The sequence below is a fragment of the Drosophila virilis genome, chromosome X, assembly GCF_030788295.1.
Source record: "Drosophila virilis strain 15010-1051.87 chromosome X, Dvir_AGI_RSII-ME, whole genome shotgun sequence".
Classification (NCBI taxonomy): Eukaryota; Metazoa; Arthropoda; class Insecta; order Diptera; family Drosophilidae; genus Drosophila; species Drosophila virilis.
In genome coordinates this window covers 15,051,436-15,069,071 of record NC_091543.1, presented here as the reverse complement: position 1 = coordinate 15,069,071, position 17,636 = coordinate 15,051,436, and the positions used below count along the sequence as shown (strand labels likewise).

General features: G+C 46.7%; 4 protein-coding genes across 5 annotated transcripts; 2 read left to right on the top strand and 2 right to left on the bottom strand.

Moving 5' to 3' along the window:
• Positions 1-577: 577 nt before the first annotated feature.
• On the bottom strand, positions 578-2,957 carry LOC6635497 (uncharacterized). 2 transcript variants are annotated; one of them, XM_002059050.4, is made up of 3 exons: positions 2,717-2,957; positions 2,043-2,528; positions 578-1,979 (listed from the first exon to the last, which is right to left on the bottom strand). In XM_002059050.4, the coding sequence occupies exons 2-3, from the start codon at positions 2,495-2,497 to the stop codon at positions 1,172-1,174; spliced, it is 1,263 nt and encodes a 420-aa protein (XP_002059086.1). In that variant the 5' UTR covers positions 2,498-2,528; positions 2,717-2,957; the 3' UTR covers positions 578-1,171. The 2 variants fall into 2 exon arrangements, with proteins under 2 accessions (XP_002059086.1, XP_032296262.1); XM_032440371.2 differs by having other exon boundaries at positions 2,721-2,956.
• A 334-nt stretch (positions 2,958-3,291) lies between these two features.
• Positions 3,292-5,157, top strand: LOC6635540 (ribosome biogenesis protein NOP53). The gene is made up of 5 exons (XM_002059051.4): positions 3,292-3,509; positions 3,577-3,750; positions 3,816-4,142; positions 4,210-4,620; positions 4,682-5,157. The coding sequence occupies exons 1-5, from the start codon at positions 3,382-3,384 to the stop codon at positions 5,079-5,081; spliced, it is 1,440 nt and encodes a 479-aa protein (XP_002059087.1). The 5' UTR covers positions 3,292-3,381; the 3' UTR covers positions 5,082-5,157.
• l(1)G0020 (RNA cytidine acetyltransferase l(1)G0020) lies at positions 5,077-8,715 on the bottom strand. Its single transcript, XM_002059052.4, has 5 exons — positions 8,393-8,715; positions 7,883-8,330; positions 6,492-7,761; positions 5,429-6,422; positions 5,077-5,277 (listed from the first exon to the last, which is right to left on the bottom strand). Exons 1-5 carry the CDS (start codon positions 8,593-8,595, stop codon positions 5,160-5,162), a joined length of 3,033 nt encoding a protein of 1,010 aa, XP_002059088.1. The 5' UTR covers positions 8,596-8,715; the 3' UTR covers positions 5,077-5,159.
• A 304-nt stretch (positions 8,716-9,019) lies between these two features.
• LOC6635542 (probable U3 small nucleolar RNA-associated protein 11) lies at positions 9,020-9,958 on the top strand. The gene is made up of 2 exons (XM_032440372.2): positions 9,020-9,580; positions 9,641-9,958. Exons 1-2 carry the CDS (start codon positions 9,098-9,100, stop codon positions 9,845-9,847), a joined length of 690 nt encoding a protein of 229 aa, XP_032296263.1. The 5' UTR covers positions 9,020-9,097; the 3' UTR covers positions 9,848-9,958.
• Positions 9,959-17,636: the final 7,678 nt, after the last annotated feature.

The following is a 17,636-nucleotide window of genomic DNA, read 5'->3' as shown; positions in this document are numbered from 1 at the left end:
AGTCAACAGCAGTGCTGCCCATTCAGCCATTTTCTAGTCAGCCGTAGAGAGATGAAATTTTATAGTGGGCTTGGCAGCACTGGTCACCAGGCATATCCGTGGATAAAGTTGCTCTTGGTATATCTTTAGAGCATTGAAGAAGATTTGATGAATCCCATTAGGTGCGATATTATTCTCAATAATTCTTAATCGGATAAGCTAACTGACATAGTATATTGATCAAACCGTTCTTGAACTTTCTTAACTCAAAATATGCCCTTACTTTTTCATAGATGATATATAAAACTGTTTGTCCTGATTGACTTACTGATTGATTGATTTGAAGGCTGACATTTTTACTTTTTTCAAAGATTTTTGCAAAAAAGTTTCGCTTGCAAAGTTCCTTTAGAAAATTCATTTGAGACATATTTCTCGTCTTTGGTAAAGTTTCATGTTCAAATTAATTTTCAAGGAACTAAATATACATGGAAATTTCGTAAAGTCCAACACGAGTCAAAGATCTTTGTAAAAACTGATTTATCACATATTGCAAAATCCTTGCCATCCATTTCTCGTGGTTAGAAAATGCGGGTTAAAGGACATTTAAACGAAAGTTTATTTTACAACATCAAGATTCTCAACACGTGAGTAAAGTGAGCGGAACGCGTTAATTCCAATTTTTGGCTCTAAATTCGTGGTACTTCAAATACATTTTCAAATATCTATGTAAAAGATTACTTTAGACGTGGAGTTCACGATAGCACAGGTAGACATTTATAATCCACGCCAAAAATGGGTGGTTGTTAAAGGCCGGAAAACACCAGCTAGACGTATACAAATGGCAAAGCAAGTTCTTAGACAGTTTATGGAATTCAATCAATGATTTGTTTCGTTTGGATTCTCGATTCAATTTGTTCGGTACATTCGATCTTGAGTTGTGTATTCTTTCAAGTAATCCGTTTATCGGAATATTTTGTGTGCTTTTATGCAGATATGTGTCTTAAGAGTTATATTATAATATCGTTAGTACTTGAGTTACTGTGGCTCGTCTCAATATTTGATCAAAACTTGATATGGGGCAACAGCCGAGGCAAGTTCTCGGTGGCCAAAATACATTTAAAATACATCGTTAAACTTATTGTCTTGAAGGTTGAGCGAGGCGCGTCCGGTGGCTGTTAGGCTGGCAGCCGGATTACTTGATGTAACCCTGGTCAATGGCATGCTTGAAGATTTCGGCAATACGCTGCTGTTTGGCGGGCTGCTCGAAGGGTTTTATGTTCCAGACGTCGGTGAGGACAGCGTTCTCGACAATGGCATCCAGATCGGCCACCTCGTCGTCCTCGATGAGCGACATGGGCAGCGACTCGATGCCCATGCCGCAGCCGAAGCGACCAAATTGCTTCAGCTCATCCTGCAGCGTTTCCCAGGAGATGACCGCCTCTGCATCGCCACCCAGATCTGTGATAAGTGCCTGGGCACTCTCCAAATAAGCGCGCAACAACTTCTCGTAGTGCTCCTCGCGCAACTGCTGGCTGGTGCAGGAGTATATGAAGAAGCTGACATCCAGCGCCACGGAGGCGCAGCGCGCCAGCTGATAATCAATGATGATGATTTCCTGCGGTGCACCGTCATCGCTGTAGCGGGTCAGGAAGTTGGGCGTCCAGCAATCGCCATGTCCAAAGACACTCAGCTTGGAGCGTGTGGACACCAAGTTGATCAAATCGTCGAACAGCTGAGGCTGCAGAAAATTGGTGGCCAACGTCTCGTACTTGGTGTTTGGGAATGTCTTATTCACAGCATCCAGAGCCACCTTCTGGGCCAGCTGCAAGAAGTCCTTGTACCACTCGCGCGTATGCTCGCCATAGTAGGTCTCCTCCAAGGCGCCGGCGGCCTTCTCAAAGTTGTCCGCATCCAGAGCCTTGAATGCCAGAGCCACGCCATGATAGCGGCCCATGGTGCGCATGGTTAAAAGTGCGTCCTCCAGAGAGATGTAGTTCTGGCTAAAATGGTAAAATTGAATGATTCTCAAAAAAAAAAAAAAGAATAATATGTGCTCCACTTACCGATTGGGTGAACGATAGCCACGGAAGCCCACATCCTCGAGAGCTATGAAATCGTTGACGCCATCACACAAGGATGCATAGCACTTGGGATACTCCGTGAATGGCTTCTTGGGCTTGGGCTGACGCGAGGCCTGGAAAGCCTCAATGGCCGGTATGACCTTGGTGTAAAAATGAATCTCGTTGCGGAAAAAGTCCGTAGAGCGGAACAGTCGACGCCTGTGCAAATTGTCCGGCATGCCCTTGATAACGACATTCACCTCCAGCTGTTTGCCCTCCGGCTCTTTGACGCCGTAAACGCACAGCCGGTATACGCGACTCAAGTAGGAGTCGCCCTTCTTGCCGCCCTCCCCAAACTTGTATGAGGTGTGCTTGGTGCCGCCGGCGTTCTGAATGATCTCATCCAATGTCGCCTCAGTGAACTTGGCGGATATATCTGCAAATGCTGGTTCGGCCATTCTGACTGCTCGATTCCTACTGTGCCTGTTGCTGGAATTCGTTGAGATTTATAAAATTAATTGATAACAATAACCGGTGCGGAAAGTTGCGTTGCGTTGCGTTTGGTACACGTCAGACAATGCACGCACGCACGCATGTATATATGCATGTATGTATGTGTGTAGGTATGTGTGTAGGTATGTGTGTAGGTATGTGTGTAGGTATGTGTGTGTGTATACCTACAGAAACTATTTGTATCTGTGATAAGATCAATTTATTGGCAACTATGTCTGACGTGGTCAACACTTCGCGAGAGACTGTGGAGTGCTTTGAGAGCACACTGCTGATTAAATTGATTTCAGCCACTCAAATGCTGCACTTCAAATTTGCCGCCAAGCAATTTTTTCGCTCAGTGCGAATATAGAGAGAAAACAAGAGCACGCCCACACAGCACAGATAAGAAAACTTTACTGTACAGCCAGGCAGGTGTGTATGTATTATTTGCGGCAGCCAGTTATCTCTTGTGGTCGTATCGTGTGTGGGCCGTCCAACAGCTGATTAACAGTCACTGCTTAACAGCACTGTGAATTGTAGCATTAATAGGCAATCATAACTTTACAGCTGGTGTATGTGTGTGCGTTGTAAAATTTTATTTAATATGCAGTGCAATTGTTCGTAGTTGCATGTACTGCAGGAGTACAGTTAATGTATTGCAGTCGTAACGTGTGTGGCTCCATCGAACAGCTGATTACAAACATTTGCAGCAATTGCGGCACAGTGTTGAATAATCGCTTTTCAAACGTTTAGCTCGTTTTTAGTGCTGTGTACCGCCAACAGCGTGCACGTGTTGAAATTGGAATTTTGTTTTCGTTGCGGTACCGTAGTACTTGGAAGTGTTTGCGCCATGGCTGCGCAGGAACCTGGAATGAAGAAGAAACGGATTTCAAAGAAAAACAAATCCGCTTGGCGCAAAACAGACATACAAGATGTCGAACAGTTTTTGGAGGATCAGCGCCAGGAAGAGCGCATTGGGTAAGTCCCAACAATTTGTAAACAATGCATCCCGCATGACTTAACGAGGATAACGCATCGCTTGCAGCACCTTCACAGACAAACAGAACGAGGATCTGTTTGTGGTGGATGCCTCGCCGCTTAAGACTGTGCCCAGCCAGCTCTCCGTGAAGAAGAAGCGCAAGCTGAACGCCCTAAAGCCGATGCGCTCACATCAGGCACTGGAGAACACATCCAAGGTGCAGGATCCGATTGTCAAGCGGTAAGCAGCTGTCCCCCCCAATGCATGGTTATTTGTAGTTATTGTTATTGTTGCTGTTGTCGCAGAAATCATGTGCGACAGAAGAAGAACGGACGCAACATTGAGCTGGAGGTGCGCAACCCAACTAAGGCGCGTCATCGCCAGGCGAACAGCGATCGCGGGCTCTACTACGAAAAGCTGGATCAGCGTCTGACGGCCAGGGAGAGCGGCAAGAAGGATAATAAAGTTGATAAGGACATTTGGCAGGAGGTGGACTTCCGTGACAAAATACCCGGGCTCAAGGATGAGAAGGGCTGGATCAGTCGTGATCTGGCCGTGCATATTGCCGGCAACATCGGTCGCAAAGTGGTCAAAACGCACGCCAGCCTGCACCACAAAACAACCAAGGCCAAGTAAGTGGCAAATGCCCAACCAAACCTGGCATTAGTCAAAATAATAATGCTTCATTTGTAAATGCAGAAAGTTTGAGGCACCGCATCCGGGCATGAGCTACAATCCCTCGCTGAAGGCGCACCAGGAGCTGCTGGCGCAGGTGGTGGACCGCGAGGAGGGTATCATCAAGAAGGAGCAGCATCTGAAGCGTGTCACCACCAGCATGTTTAGCAAGGTGACGCCCGAGGAGCGCGACAGGCGCCGCTTAAACGAAATGAGTGAGGGCATTAAGGAGGAAGGCGAGCCTGCATCGGCATCTGAAGATGAAGAGGGGGCTGAGCAAAAGCCGGCTGACAACAGCTATTCCACAGTCAATGCGCCCGTCGAGAACAAGAAGAAGAGCAAGCAATCGCGCAACAAGGAGCTTAAGCAAAAGGAGCTGCAGCGCCTGCACGAGGCCAAAAAGGCGCTCAAGAAACAGACTGCAGATCTGATTAGGTAAGCGAGACAGAGCGAACTCGAACAACTGGCTTAAGCTAACGATGCGCCTCCTTTGCAGAATCAAATCCATACGTGCCGAGGTAAAGGAGGAGGCCGAGGAGCTAAATGAGGTGAAGAAACGCCGCAAAGCGAAAGCGGAGCGTAAAAAGTTCGAGCCAAAACGTTTGGGTCGTCACAAGTTTGTGGAGCCCGATGTGGATGTGAACATGCCCGAGGATCTGGCTGGCAATCTGCGCAACGTAAAGCCGGAAAGCAACCTGCTCACCGATCGCTTCAAGCTGCTCCAGAAACGCAACATACTGCCCACAACGGTTGCCGTCACACGCAAACGTTCCAAGGTGAAGCGTTTTCCGCGCAATTCCCACAAGGAGGCCGGCGTCAGTTTTCAGGATCTGCGCGCGCAGCGCAAAGCGGCCGCTGCAGCGTCCAAGGCCAACAATGATACCATCAAGATTTAGATTACGTCAAAGCCCTCCAATTTTATTGAAGAAACACTTATAAATATAGATTGTACCCCATTTTGTGCCCACATAAGATCAGATTAGCGATTTGCCAGAGCCCTTTTTCAATTTCGGATTTTTCTTACTCTTTTTGTTCTTTGGTGGTCCCAAATTTGGTTCCGGCTCCACAACAGCATCCAACCTCTTGACACCGCTGCAGAAAATAGCAAAGGGAATTGGCATTTGTTTTGACATGAACAAGAGCGAGAGAGATAAAGAGAGAGGAGAGAAAGGGAGAGACAGCCAAAAGTGAGAGAGGGAGAGAAGTTCTTGCTGTCTCTCTCTCTGGGCAATAACTACCTTACCTCTTCACAGAGAGCAGACCGCTGCCTGCGCCAGCACCGACGCCCTTGCCATTGCTCTCCAGCGCTTTGGACCAGTCGTCCTCGCTGCCCTTGATTTGGTATTCGTCTAAGGTCATTTCGGCCTGGAGGCGTTTCAGCTCCTTGCGCTGCTGTTTGGTCAGCTTTTGGGCCGACTTCTCCAGCTCCTTGTCGATGGACAGTGAGAGCGGCTGCAGTTCCTCGCCACGTGGCAGCTCCGACTCCTGCAGCATGCCGCCTTCAATGTGCTGCTCGAGCACCGAACGGAAACACTGATTGCACTTTTTCATGGCATCAAAGAATTTGGCCAGCAGCTGATTGCCCGGCATGTTAAGCTCGGCGGCAATTGCGTCTACCGACTTGCCCTGCACGCCCAGGCCCAAGAGCACGCTCTGCTGCACCAGATCCAGCTGGAGGCCCTCGATGCGACCCTGGAAGTACAGCTGAGCAATGTCCCCGAGCAGATCGATAATCAAACGAAACTCGGACTGCTGGCGCGCATAGCTCTCCAGGCGCTGCAGGTCGTGCGGAAGAAAATATACGTCCAGCGTGGATTTGTCCAGAGTAGCAATCGTTGTATCAGACTCCTCAATGGTCTTGTTCTTGAGCAGTGCGAGGCACAACTTGATATTGAACTCGCGGAAGGTCTTGGCCATCAGCTTGAGGACGCGACGCCGAAAGTCCTGATAGTAGAGTGGCAGCCAGTTGCCGGGTGCCCGCTTCAGTGTCTGGAGCATGATGCAGCTGTGCTCGCCGGTCAGCTCGTTGGCCTTTTGGCTGAGGTAGACGGGCACGTAGCCGACGCTCTTCCAGAACTTGAGCAGCTCCGCGGTTAGGCCGTACGAGGTGCCTATGTAATCTATACGCTCCGGTATGCGCTCATGCAGGCGCTGAAGCAGCGTGGGAATGCGTTTGCGCGGTCGGATCTGCTCCTTGAGCAGGCTCAGCTCCTCCTCCTCGACCTCCTCGATGCCAGCTGAGTGGGGGGCCAAGCAAAAGATTAGCTCCACATAAACAAATTGAGTTCAAGCGCCCCTTCACTCACCCTTCTCGTTGTCCATGGTCTCATCGTTGACATCGGCAAAGCAACCCTCGTAGTAGTCTTTTAGTAACATGATTGCCCGCTTGCCATAGCCCATGCGCTGGTAGTTTGGATGTGTTGCTACACGCACGATGCGAACGCCCGAGAGCTTGGGAAAATCTCGGTCGCCGTATTGCTCGGCCACGTTCCATGGTATCAAATCGCCGGCAGCCTTCTTGCCGCGTCCCAGGGATTCGCTGATGCTCTGTGCCGAGATTTGTCCCTCGAGTGCCACCTGAATGACCACCAAAATTTCGGGCAGCTGGTCCATGCGCTGCACTGGCGCCAGCATGCAAAACAAATGATGGGCGGGCGCATCGCTCATCATCTGCAAGTCATTGGGCGTGTTCTTATAGTGCGATGACACATAGATGGACATCAGGCGATTCAGAAAGGTCTCCGCGGCCTTGTGGTATGAGAACAAGGCATCGCGATTAATGTAATAGAGTTCGCAGAGGTTGGGCAGCGGGCAGCCGGAGTTGACGACGGCCACAGTACTCGTGTCCAGGCAGAGCAGATTGATAAGCCAGCGCTCGATGTCATCATTGGGCTTGTAGCGTATGGACTCCTCCAGCGTTATCGGCGGATGAGCATTGTTATCCTTTTGTATCTGTGCGATCAGCTTCAGGCTGAGCGACCGACCCGTGCCCTCATAGCCATTGATGGTGCTGGCCATGAATATCAAGTAGGGGCCGATCATCTTCTTGACCAGCGGCAAGGGTATGGCAGCCGCCTCATCGATCATCAGCAGATCGGCGGCATTCAGCAGATGCGTATCGCTGGGCGCTATATACTGTATGGTCTGGCGGCTATTGCGCGTTATATTGATGCGTATGATGGCCTTCTTGAAGTCCGGATTGGTGCTGCGTATGATGGTGTAGTCGGCGTGCTCCTGATACTCCAGCGCATCGAAACCCTTCAGTATGAACTCAAAGAGCGTTATCAAATTCTCGGGATGCGGCGATGTCACATACACATTCACGTAGCCAAACGAAATGGCACCAGCTATGGCCAGGCCCATGGCAGCCGATTTGCCACGTCCACGTGCCGCCGTCAGCGATATTGGCGGCTTCAGCTGCTTATCGACCAGCGCGTCCATGAACTGAGCCACAGCATGTCCTTGGTCGAATGTCTTGCAGAGACTAACCAGTGCGCCGGCGGGAGGTGAGTTCATTAGGTTCTTCTGTATGGCCTTTAGGTTGTTGTCGTTCTCCGACTTCCCGATCTCCGCTGGCTGTCAAAAACAAAACTTTCAACAAAATGCATAACAATAAATGCTCGCAGCTTAATTACAACTCAATGCACGTCTCGTAAATGAAGTTATAATAATGCGAATCCTTGGCTGCTGCACTTACATTCACTGGCTCCACATTGATTGTCTTGGAGCTGAGTGGCAGCACGGTCAGGTCGTCGTTGACCACCAGGCAGCGCTTGCAGTCGGCCAGCGAGAGGATGAGGCGCTCGTTAAATCGGCAGGTGACTGTCTGATGTGCCTCGGTGCGGAAACGCTTGTGCACATCCATGCCCATGGTGTAGAGCTGTTTGAGAGACTGCATCGTCTTCAATAGCAATATGATCAAACCGCCGCCCTCGACGGTTTCTACGGTGCGCGCCAGCAGATTGGGTGTCAGTGCTTCGAAATCTTGGAGCACGCACACGCCATAGGTGCGACCCAGTATGGCATGGGTCTCGGAGTAGTAGCGACCATGTATGGTGGTGGCCACACGGAACGCATCAAACAAGTCCACCTCATTCACATCTACCTTGCCGTGGGCAATCTTCTTGGCACGCTTCTTGCCGTGACTTCAAGTAATTGATTAACATATTTAATTGCCATATTAAGAAGAGGTACAGGTGTGACTTACTTGGAAATGGCCTCGTCCTTGTTCTTGTAGCACCAGAGCACAGTGGGACGTGCCTTCACCGTCGATTTGATCAAAATGTCGTACAGAATCGGCACTTGATCGCGCGCCTTGTCGCCAATGATGACGAACATGGTGCGATGGCCCAGCTTGACGCCATTCTCGATCATGACGCGTATGCGATTGTCAATCTTTTTCTTCACCATCTTGCTTTGGCACACTGTCAATTGATAATTCCAAAGTTATATTCAATTTTAGCTTCGCGATTCTGAATGGTTCCTTCAGCTTTCGGTTTAAACGCACGTGCGACTTGCAGCTGACAACCGTGGAGTTATCGATAACAGTTAACAGAAACTCCTCCGCTTTACAGAGGCGCCACCGCTGTTACCACACACAACAGCTGCCAGTACAAAGCTATCGATACACAACTAACACCGACTGCAGCTAGAATATGCAGACTGAAACTTCGTCATCGGATGATGTACGTAACAGAAAACATAATAATCAATATAAAATGACGTCAATGTTAGAAGCGCGTAGCACAAATCAGCTTAAGCGAGCTATCGATATACAGCTAACAGATAACGCAATTTGGAGCTCTTCCATTTCTGTTAACGCGCTGTTGAGCTTCTGAGCCGATAGGCTGCACGTTTTTAGTTGATTTTTTTTTTTTTTGTTAATAAACAATTGCTAGCTGCACTTTTCAACATGTCGTCCTGGAAAAAGGCTTCGAAAAGCAATCAGAAGGTGCATCGTGAACGTCACCAGCCCGAGGCGCGCAAGCATCTCGGCCTGCTCGAGAAGAAGAAAGACTACAAGAAACGCGCCAACGATGCACAGCGCAAGGAGAAGACCCTGAAGCTACTCCACAAGCGGGCCCTCAACAAGAATCCCGATGAGTTCTATCACCACATGATCAACTCCAAGCTAACGGATGATGTGCACCACGAAAAGGAGGCCAAAGATGAGCACACGCCCGAGCAGTTGGCCCTCATGCAGACCCAGGATCTCAAGTACGTGCTGATGAAGCTAACTGTGGAGCGGCGCAAGCTGGAGCGGCTGCGCGCCACGCTCGTCGATGTGGATGCCGCGTCCGCGCAAAACAAGCGCTACACCTTCGACGAGCAGGGCCTCCCACGGCCAGCGACAACAGCCACGTTGGGCGAGCGTCTCGAATCGGCAGATAATCCCGTGAGTACCTTCCCGCTTATGCTTTATATAGATCCATAAATGAACCAGTCCTTTCTCCAGGACACGCCCAGCCGCACGCACAGGCAGCAGCTGCTCAGCGAGCTGAAGAAACGCGAGCAGCGCGAACGCGAGCTCAGCATTGTTAAGCAGAAGCTGGAGATGAAGCGCGCCATTAAGCAGCCACGCCTACTCAAGCCAAAAAGGGTGCAGCCAGGTACCAAGGAGAGCGCGCCCGTCTATGTGTTCCCCTACGAGCGCAAGAAATGAAATCTGCCAAATCGAAAGAGCCTCTTAGTTCATACATCTATAGATATATTATTATTAAGAAAGCAGAAATAAACCTCGCTTGTATAGTAGTAGAAGCGTGTGTATTATAAATATCAGTTGTCATATAAATATCTAGAGGGGTCAGTCCCCTAATTTATAGCATACCCCACCTGATTCCTTATAGCTTTGCCAAAGCTGAACTCCATACACACATATATATATATATAGAATGGGTCTATGACTTCTTCTTCGGCTTATGCAGCTAAAGTTGCTATCACTTTGAGTGTATGATTGTTTCTTAATTATTTCGGATTTGAGCTCATTTCACCTTTGTGGCAGCAATCCTGCAGAGCAACCAATTCCTGGACTGCTGAGTGCAACAGCTCTGTAAATCACTTGTCGCTTGTAACATGACTGTTAATTGTTAACATTAGCAAGGATGTGAACCGGCTGTTGCTTGAACTGACTTACGATATTCGCGCCATTAACTTTTAGCTTAAACCAGCAGATGGCGCTCTTGTGAAAAGAAGCAAACTAAAGATTAAAAAAAGATCTTGCAATATGCATAGGAAAAGGGGGGGTTGGGCGGTTGGACTTAAGAATATATTTATTGTTTTGTGCCAAGCTTGCAACTTAAGGCTTATCGAAAAATATTCAATAAAAAGCACAACTGAAATATCTGCAGTTTTTTTTTGTTTGATATAAAAACTTTAAATTCAAGCAACTCTTTTGGGCAGGCTCACGGCGCGAACCACTGGTTCATTTTCGATAGCTTATCGAGAGGTTCGAAAACTGAAAAATTCTGTTGATTTAAGGCATAACTTCTAAATATTATGGCTTAGTACAAATATGCAACCTGCCTAAAATTACAATTTAATTTTTGAATGTAAACCAAAATTCATAAAAACCAGTTCACTAAAACCGGTGCGAACCAGTAAACGAATCGGAAACCGAACCAGAAAACAAGCTCGAAAACAAACCATAAACTGAACCAAAAAACAAACCAGAAACTGACAAAGAAAACGAACCACAAATTGAACCAGAAATCGAATCGGAGATCGAACCAAAAAAAAAGAGAAAGAAAGAGCGAACCATAAATCGCGAAAGAAAAAACCAAACTAAGGTCTTGCTTGTATTCACAAATGTTTTGGTTAGCAATTTCAAAGGGGATTCATTCTATGAGACTGTAGGATTTGAGCCTGCATTTATCGCCAGGTTAACGAGTTGAACTTTAAAGCAGGGCGCTGGTTCGAACCACGAGCCATTTGCGTTGCTTTGCAGCCCTGGTTCAGCACTTGCTTTGGAAAATACTTTAGGTTTATGCGCCGATTAGCTGTCGTTAGGGCGTGGCTATAACTGTGTTAGACGTGCGATCCTGATCATGCCCTGATCCGTGGCACTCGAAGGCTGCAGCCGGAGCGGAGCAGTTGCTGCGCCGTGCAAGGCCCGCGCCCAGCCCCTGGCCAGCCAGGCAGCCGGGTTGAGCCCAGTTTCGAATTACAAACCCAATTGCAGCTAGTTAAAAGAGATTTATTTTTCATTCTTCTATTTTAGTTTTTTTTTTTTTTTTTTTTTTTGTTGAACCCGATTTCGATGCTGGTTCTGACAATTGGCCTTTGTGTGCGCGGGGCGCAACCCTCCGATGATGTTGTGATGACCACATGACAAGTCCGATTAGGTGTAGATTCTACCCCGTCGCACACACCACTAGAAGCTAAAGTGTCAACACACACACACACACACACACACACACACAGCAATCTATTTTATGCATAATTTGTTGTGCCGAAACGAGGTCCATCAAAATGGTGTCATATGTTTTTATGGTTTTTGCGATTCCCTCTCTCTCTCTCTCTCACTCGCTTGCCCTGTCTCACTCTGCTTTGATTTACTCGCACTCGCTGCAATTGGAAATTTTGACTGGCATTTGTTAGTCAGCCTGCAATTAGCTTGCAAATGAGATTTCCAGTTGCCAACTTGGCCACTTGTCTTTGGGTGTGCGTGTGTGTGTGTGTCCGTGTGTGGCGTGGGCTGCCTGGTTGGCAGCCACGCCCACATCCGCATCCGTGACACGACAGCGCTGTTGTTGCACGTGTAACACGTCGGTCACGTGTCCGCACGTGCCGCCGGCCGCGATCCGTTTGCCATCCGGTTGCCCGGCTGCCCGGCTGCCCGGCTGCCTGGCTGCCTGGCTGCTGCGATAAGCGCAACTTCTGGCAATCGCGTGCCGCTGGGAGAGATGTCAAAGAGCAGAAAGGTAACCTGGGCACAGGGCAGCGCCAGGCATTGGGTTTCAGCAGCTCTGACGCTCTGACGCTCTCCGCTATCTTGATTCAGCCAAGACCCCCGCCTCAAGCTTCTGGCTGGATGGGATAACGGGGCGGTTGATGTCGCGGCGTCAACTGCAGACTCCGGCTTCGGTGACAGCTTCAGCAACAGCAAGAGGAACAGCCTCTAAATCGATGGCTTTGTTAGCGTAAATATCTTAATTCGCCGCTTCACCGCCCTCGACACGCGTTAATCGTGTGCTTTTGACATGAGAATTTTTAAATGAAATGCGACAGCCCAAAGCTGAGAACAAAGCAACCAAAAACCCAACAATTTCTCACACCAAAAACACATTTTGGCATTGGGAATAAAAGGCAACGCGCACATCAACTGCTTTATACGATATAAATATATGAATACCTGAGGTGTGCACGATGTGTGCGTGTGTGTGTGTATGTGTGTGAGAGAGAGTGGTAGGGGGGGTAGGGGGGGGGGGGGGGGTAGATTGACAGAACATGTCAGTTATGGGTCATGCCTTAAAAGACTACTATTATTAATAATAATGATAATAAAAATTATAATAATATTATTAATAATAATGATAATAATAATATTCATACTGATAGAACAATTAATTAATATGATTAATTTTCATCAAAATTAATCATTATTTGGAAACCTTTTTGAAAAAGTGCTGGTTCAAACCCGGCTTGTTAAGAACTTGTTTCGCTTCAATTGAGAACATTTTTCATCAAGTTAAATTCCCATTATTGCATTCATCGCAACATCATTGACGAATGCCAATTTTGAGTTCATATAATTAGTTATTTATTAAATTAAATTAATAAATAAATTAAAAAAATTGATGACAAGCCAAAGTTGAAGCCAGAAATTGAAACTCATCTTCATTTCTCATATATTCTGATTATTATAACCTAAAATGTTTTTCAACTTTTTATACTCTTGATTTGCCAGAAAATGTGTGAAACATAGAAGGAGGCACCTCAAACCCCATGGGGAATATATATTCGTGATCAACATCATCGGACCACTATATATTAAGGGTGCCATAGGAACGATCGCTCGGTCGAAAAGTAGATTCTTGTCTGAAACTCGTTTTTGCATATTTCAATATGCTCGCCCAGCCACCCTTCCACATCGAATAACTATATTATATAGCTGCATTGGAAGAGATCGGCCTGAAGGTAAGCTCTTAGCAAATGTAAATATTATTATTAATGTTGTTGCTGTTGTTTTAACCTGATCCTCCCCTGATCCTCGACAGGGTCTCAGCTAGCTCAGCCTGCTTTAACATTATTTATTTCCGATTGTCATTTTGCAATGCATTTGGATTCTCATAATTTGACACTCCAAGTGACAATTGTTTCGGCTAGTTGGGCACCTGGTCGCGCCTCGCCCTCTCCCGTGGTCAAAGCACGCAGCAAGGAATCCACACACACACACACACACACGAGTTGCCTGAGCCATTAATATAAACGGCAACTAGAAGTCAACAGGCGCACTGTAAGCTGTAAGCAAATGCCTCCGCCTCCGCCTCATCCTCTGCCCCATGCTCTGCTCCATGTTCTGCCTCATCCTCTGCCTCTGCCAGGCACAGTGGTGCAGCGGTGCAGCGGTGCTCGAGTGCAACCCCTTTGCGACATGTATAAAAAAGCCAAAACTTAAGCGCACTTTTGTTTTTTTTTTTTTTCATACCTTTTTCAAACGGTTACGAATGTGTTACACATATTTATATATATATGTGTGTGCATGTGTGTGTGTGAGAAATCGTACAAGTATTTTTTATTGTGCGAGTTAACTTTGAAGTGTCGCTGTTTATGGGCTGCGCAACTGCCCGTCTGTGCCCCCTTCCCGTCCACATCTCTTACCCGTTCGGCAGGCTGTCTGTCAGGCAGTTTGTAACCACGACAGGCGCACAGACTAACCCCTAAATTGACCTTTAAAACTCCCAAATGCGCAATTTATCATTTCCTCACCAAGACCGTGGCAAGAACCGTGAGGGGTTGGTGCGGGGTCAGCGGAAATGATGGGTTGATGGGCTGCTGCTGCTGCCGCGTGGGCATGTGTGCTCGGTTCTGGATTCTGACAGGAGCTGCTGCCTGCTGCCATCAATCGTTTAGAATGAAGAGACCCTGGGCACAGGCTCTGCCGCACAGGGTGGGCTGCTAGCCCAAAGGCGGGAAGGGGATTGGGGTTTGTGCAGCAGGAGCGCACACATTTGGCGATAGCGATAGCGATAGGCACAGTGACACGGCGACAAATCTGATATCAGATGCGTCCCGAGACGAGGCTTAAGCGCACATAAAGCGCACACCCACAAAAAAACCCGCTCCCTCCCCCGCACGGCCCACGCTCTGGGCGTGCCCTTAACCCACACATGACACAGAATTTGACCCTTTTCTGTGGCATTTCGGCATTCGTTATGCTTTATAAGTTTCTCGTTGTGGTCCCGGCCAACAAATAATAACAATAAGTCGATGTGACCAAAAAAGGAATTGAATTGACTGAAACTTGGCTGAGCTTAACCCCAAACTGCCAGATTGAAATTGAATAGAAGAAGAGCGTGGAAAAGTGCCCATCATTGCAGTTGAGCTAAGAAATTAAGTACACTCATATTTCTAGAGTTCTCGTTATGTTATGCTTCATAAGTCGATAGGGTCACACTGTTTTGAGCTACATGCCCAGGAGCATTACTCGATCAGTCTTCTAGGTAGAGGCATACACATAGGCAAGCATATTTTATATTTTTATTAAATTACAAAATGATTAACAATATGAAACAATGTTGGGGTCACACTGTCAGCACTGTCAGTCATACGATAACTATCCAGGACACACAAACACGCAGCTGGTCACACTGTTTGCCACAATGGGCAGCACTCTTTACAGAATCAGCTTGTTGGAGTCCTTTAGCTCAGCTCAACAGCTTAAGCAGCATCCATTTCAATGTCGAGCACAATCTTTGATCCTATTAAAATCTGCTCAGCCATAGCCCAGGCGGCCAATGTTGGTTTTTCGGCCAGGGAAATGCGGCAGGTGGAGTACAACATGTGCAAGCATGTAACCCATTTGGTACACCATCTTGCAACAGCAGCAACAACAACAACAACAACAACAACAACAACAACAGACACCCTTGAGGTTGGCTCTAACCCCAGGCCCAGGCGCTCGAATGTTGCGAAAGGAAAGTGTGAACAACATTTTTCATAAATTTAACCGGCAACAGTCGCCGGTGGGTGGGGCGACAGGTCGGCAGGACGAAGGACGAAGGACGAACAATGAAAACAATAGAGCGAACAAGAGCAATAACAATAAACGATAGATATTTACCACAGCAGGCAAGCGAGAGCATTAGAGAGGGCGAGAGCAGGGGAAGAGAAAACTAGAGTCGAAATGCGAAACACAGGGAAGCGAACCCTCGGGAAGCGATGCAGAAAAAGTCTCCTGAGGTTTCTGCAGCTCCGCATGCTACGTAGCCGGGAGACAATAACAAACCAATTACAGTTAGATTGGCCGCATATTAAAAATCGAATGAGAAACACATCTGTCGCACTCCAGTCCGTGCCCACCCCCTCACCCTTCCCCCAACCGTACGCTGCGTAGCTGGCAACTGTTTCAAAAAAATATACACACATATATATATATATATATATGTATGTATGTATGTATGTATGTATATGTATATAAAATAAACGAGCAAGGCAAAAAATATGAAATAAAATAAAAGAAATGTCGAGGCTGGCGAACAGAGCAAAACGCGCGAGGAAACCTGCTGGGACAAGCCAGGGGCGTGCTTGGGCCAGGGGGCGAACGGAGGGCGAACGGGCGAGCAGCGGGCGGGCCATACAACTAAAATAAAATATGATTATGAAATGATTATTATAATTATGCTGGCGTTTCGGCGTTTGGCAGCATCTTCACAGATGTTGTTGCCGTTAACTGTGGCCACGCCTACCGTCCAACCGCCCGCCCACCCGCCGGCCTGCCAACGCACGCCCCCGTCAAAGGCGGCGACACACAAAAGCAACAAAAACGAGGACAAGCACAAAGCACAGAGCCAAGCGAGCTGGTTAATAATAAGCCCAAAATTAGGGCGTGCTGTCGACTCACCGATACAACAACAACAAACACACACACACACACACAGTATCTCTCACACACACACGCACACATTATATTCCCACGTCTACTTTCATATTTGCTTACAATGCGTGGCGGCAAGGGGAATTTGAGCAAATGTTGGGGCTGCTAGCGGAGTGGGGCGTGGTGTGCTCTTATGTCCTTACCTATTATCCTGGGGAGGCGTTGAAAATCCTCTTAAGGTAAACTGTGCATTATTAATGATGTCGTCCCGCTGTGTGGGCTGCGTTTTCTACACTTGGGGCGCAATTCCCAAACGTGTCTATCGAACTAACTCGCCGTAAATATCCCGAGCTACTCATGTGGAAGCCCTAGGATCAGGCTATGTTTAGCTATACATGAACTATACTATAACTATACTATGCAACGTTTGCCCGCTCTTTTTATAATACACCACGTGCCACCTGTTCGATCTATTGTCCCTAGCTTTTTAGCCAAATGCCTTAACCGAACTTGTTGCACGACAAATAACTTTTCTTGCTCATCTCCAAGTGGAGCATATTTGCCAAGGCTGGCTTTCTCTTTCAGTTTATTTAATTATTTAATTCTGGCGAGCTTATATACAATATATATATACATACATACATACATACATACATACATACAAACATATATACATGCATACATACATACATACACACATACATACATACATACATACATACATACATACATACATACATACATACATACATACATAAATACATACATACATACATACATACATACATACATACATACACACGTACATACATACACACATACATACATACATACATACATACATACATAAATACATACATACATACATACATACATACATACATACATACATACATACATACATACATACATACATACATACTTACATACATACACACATACATACACACGTACATACATACACACATACATACATACATACATACATAAATACATACATACATACATACATACATACATACATACATACATACTTACATACATACACACATACATACACACGTACATACATGCATACATACATACATACACACATACATACACACATGCATACACACGTACATACATACATACATACATACATAAATACATACATACATACATACGTACATACACACACACACACACACAAAAAAATAAAAAACCACAACAAAATAACCACAAAAAAAAAAAAATAAAAAAAAAAAAACACTAGCCAGGCATGAAATACTCCAGACCCTACTTGAATTCTTGAGAATCGAGGAGTAGAGCCTTGGTAGAAATTCGCTTGGTCTGCGTTTAATATTAGAAAACAACATGCATGCATACATATATTCATAAATGCATACATACAAGCATGCATACACAAACACACACA

Excerpts from the sequence above, each read along its gene's own strand:
- LOC6635497 (XM_002059050.4), bottom strand. The coding sequence starts at position 2,497 with ATGGCCGAACCAGCATTTGCAGATATATCCGCCAAGTTCACTGAGGCG. Across the intron at positions 1,980-2,042 it reads GGCTATCGTTCACCCAATCG|CCAGAACTACATCTCTCTGG; the intron begins GTAAGTGGAGCA and ends TTACCATTTTAG.
- LOC6635540 (XM_002059051.4), top strand. The coding sequence starts at position 3,382 with ATGGCTGCGCAGGAACCTGGAATGAAGAAGAAACGGATTTCAAAGAAA. Across the intron at positions 4,143-4,209 it reads CACAAAACAACCAAGGCCAA|AAAGTTTGAGGCACCGCATC; the intron begins GTAAGTGGCAAA and ends TTGTAAATGCAG. Across the intron at positions 4,621-4,681 it reads CAGACTGCAGATCTGATTAG|AATCAAATCCATACGTGCCG; the intron begins GTAAGCGAGACA and ends CCTCCTTTGCAG.
- LOC6635542 (XM_032440372.2), top strand. The coding sequence starts at position 9,098 with ATGTCGTCCTGGAAAAAGGCTTCGAAAAGCAATCAGAAGGTGCATCGT. Across the intron at positions 9,581-9,640 it reads TCGAATCGGCAGATAATCCC|GACACGCCCAGCCGCACGCA; the intron begins GTGAGTACCTTC and ends TCCTTTCTCCAG.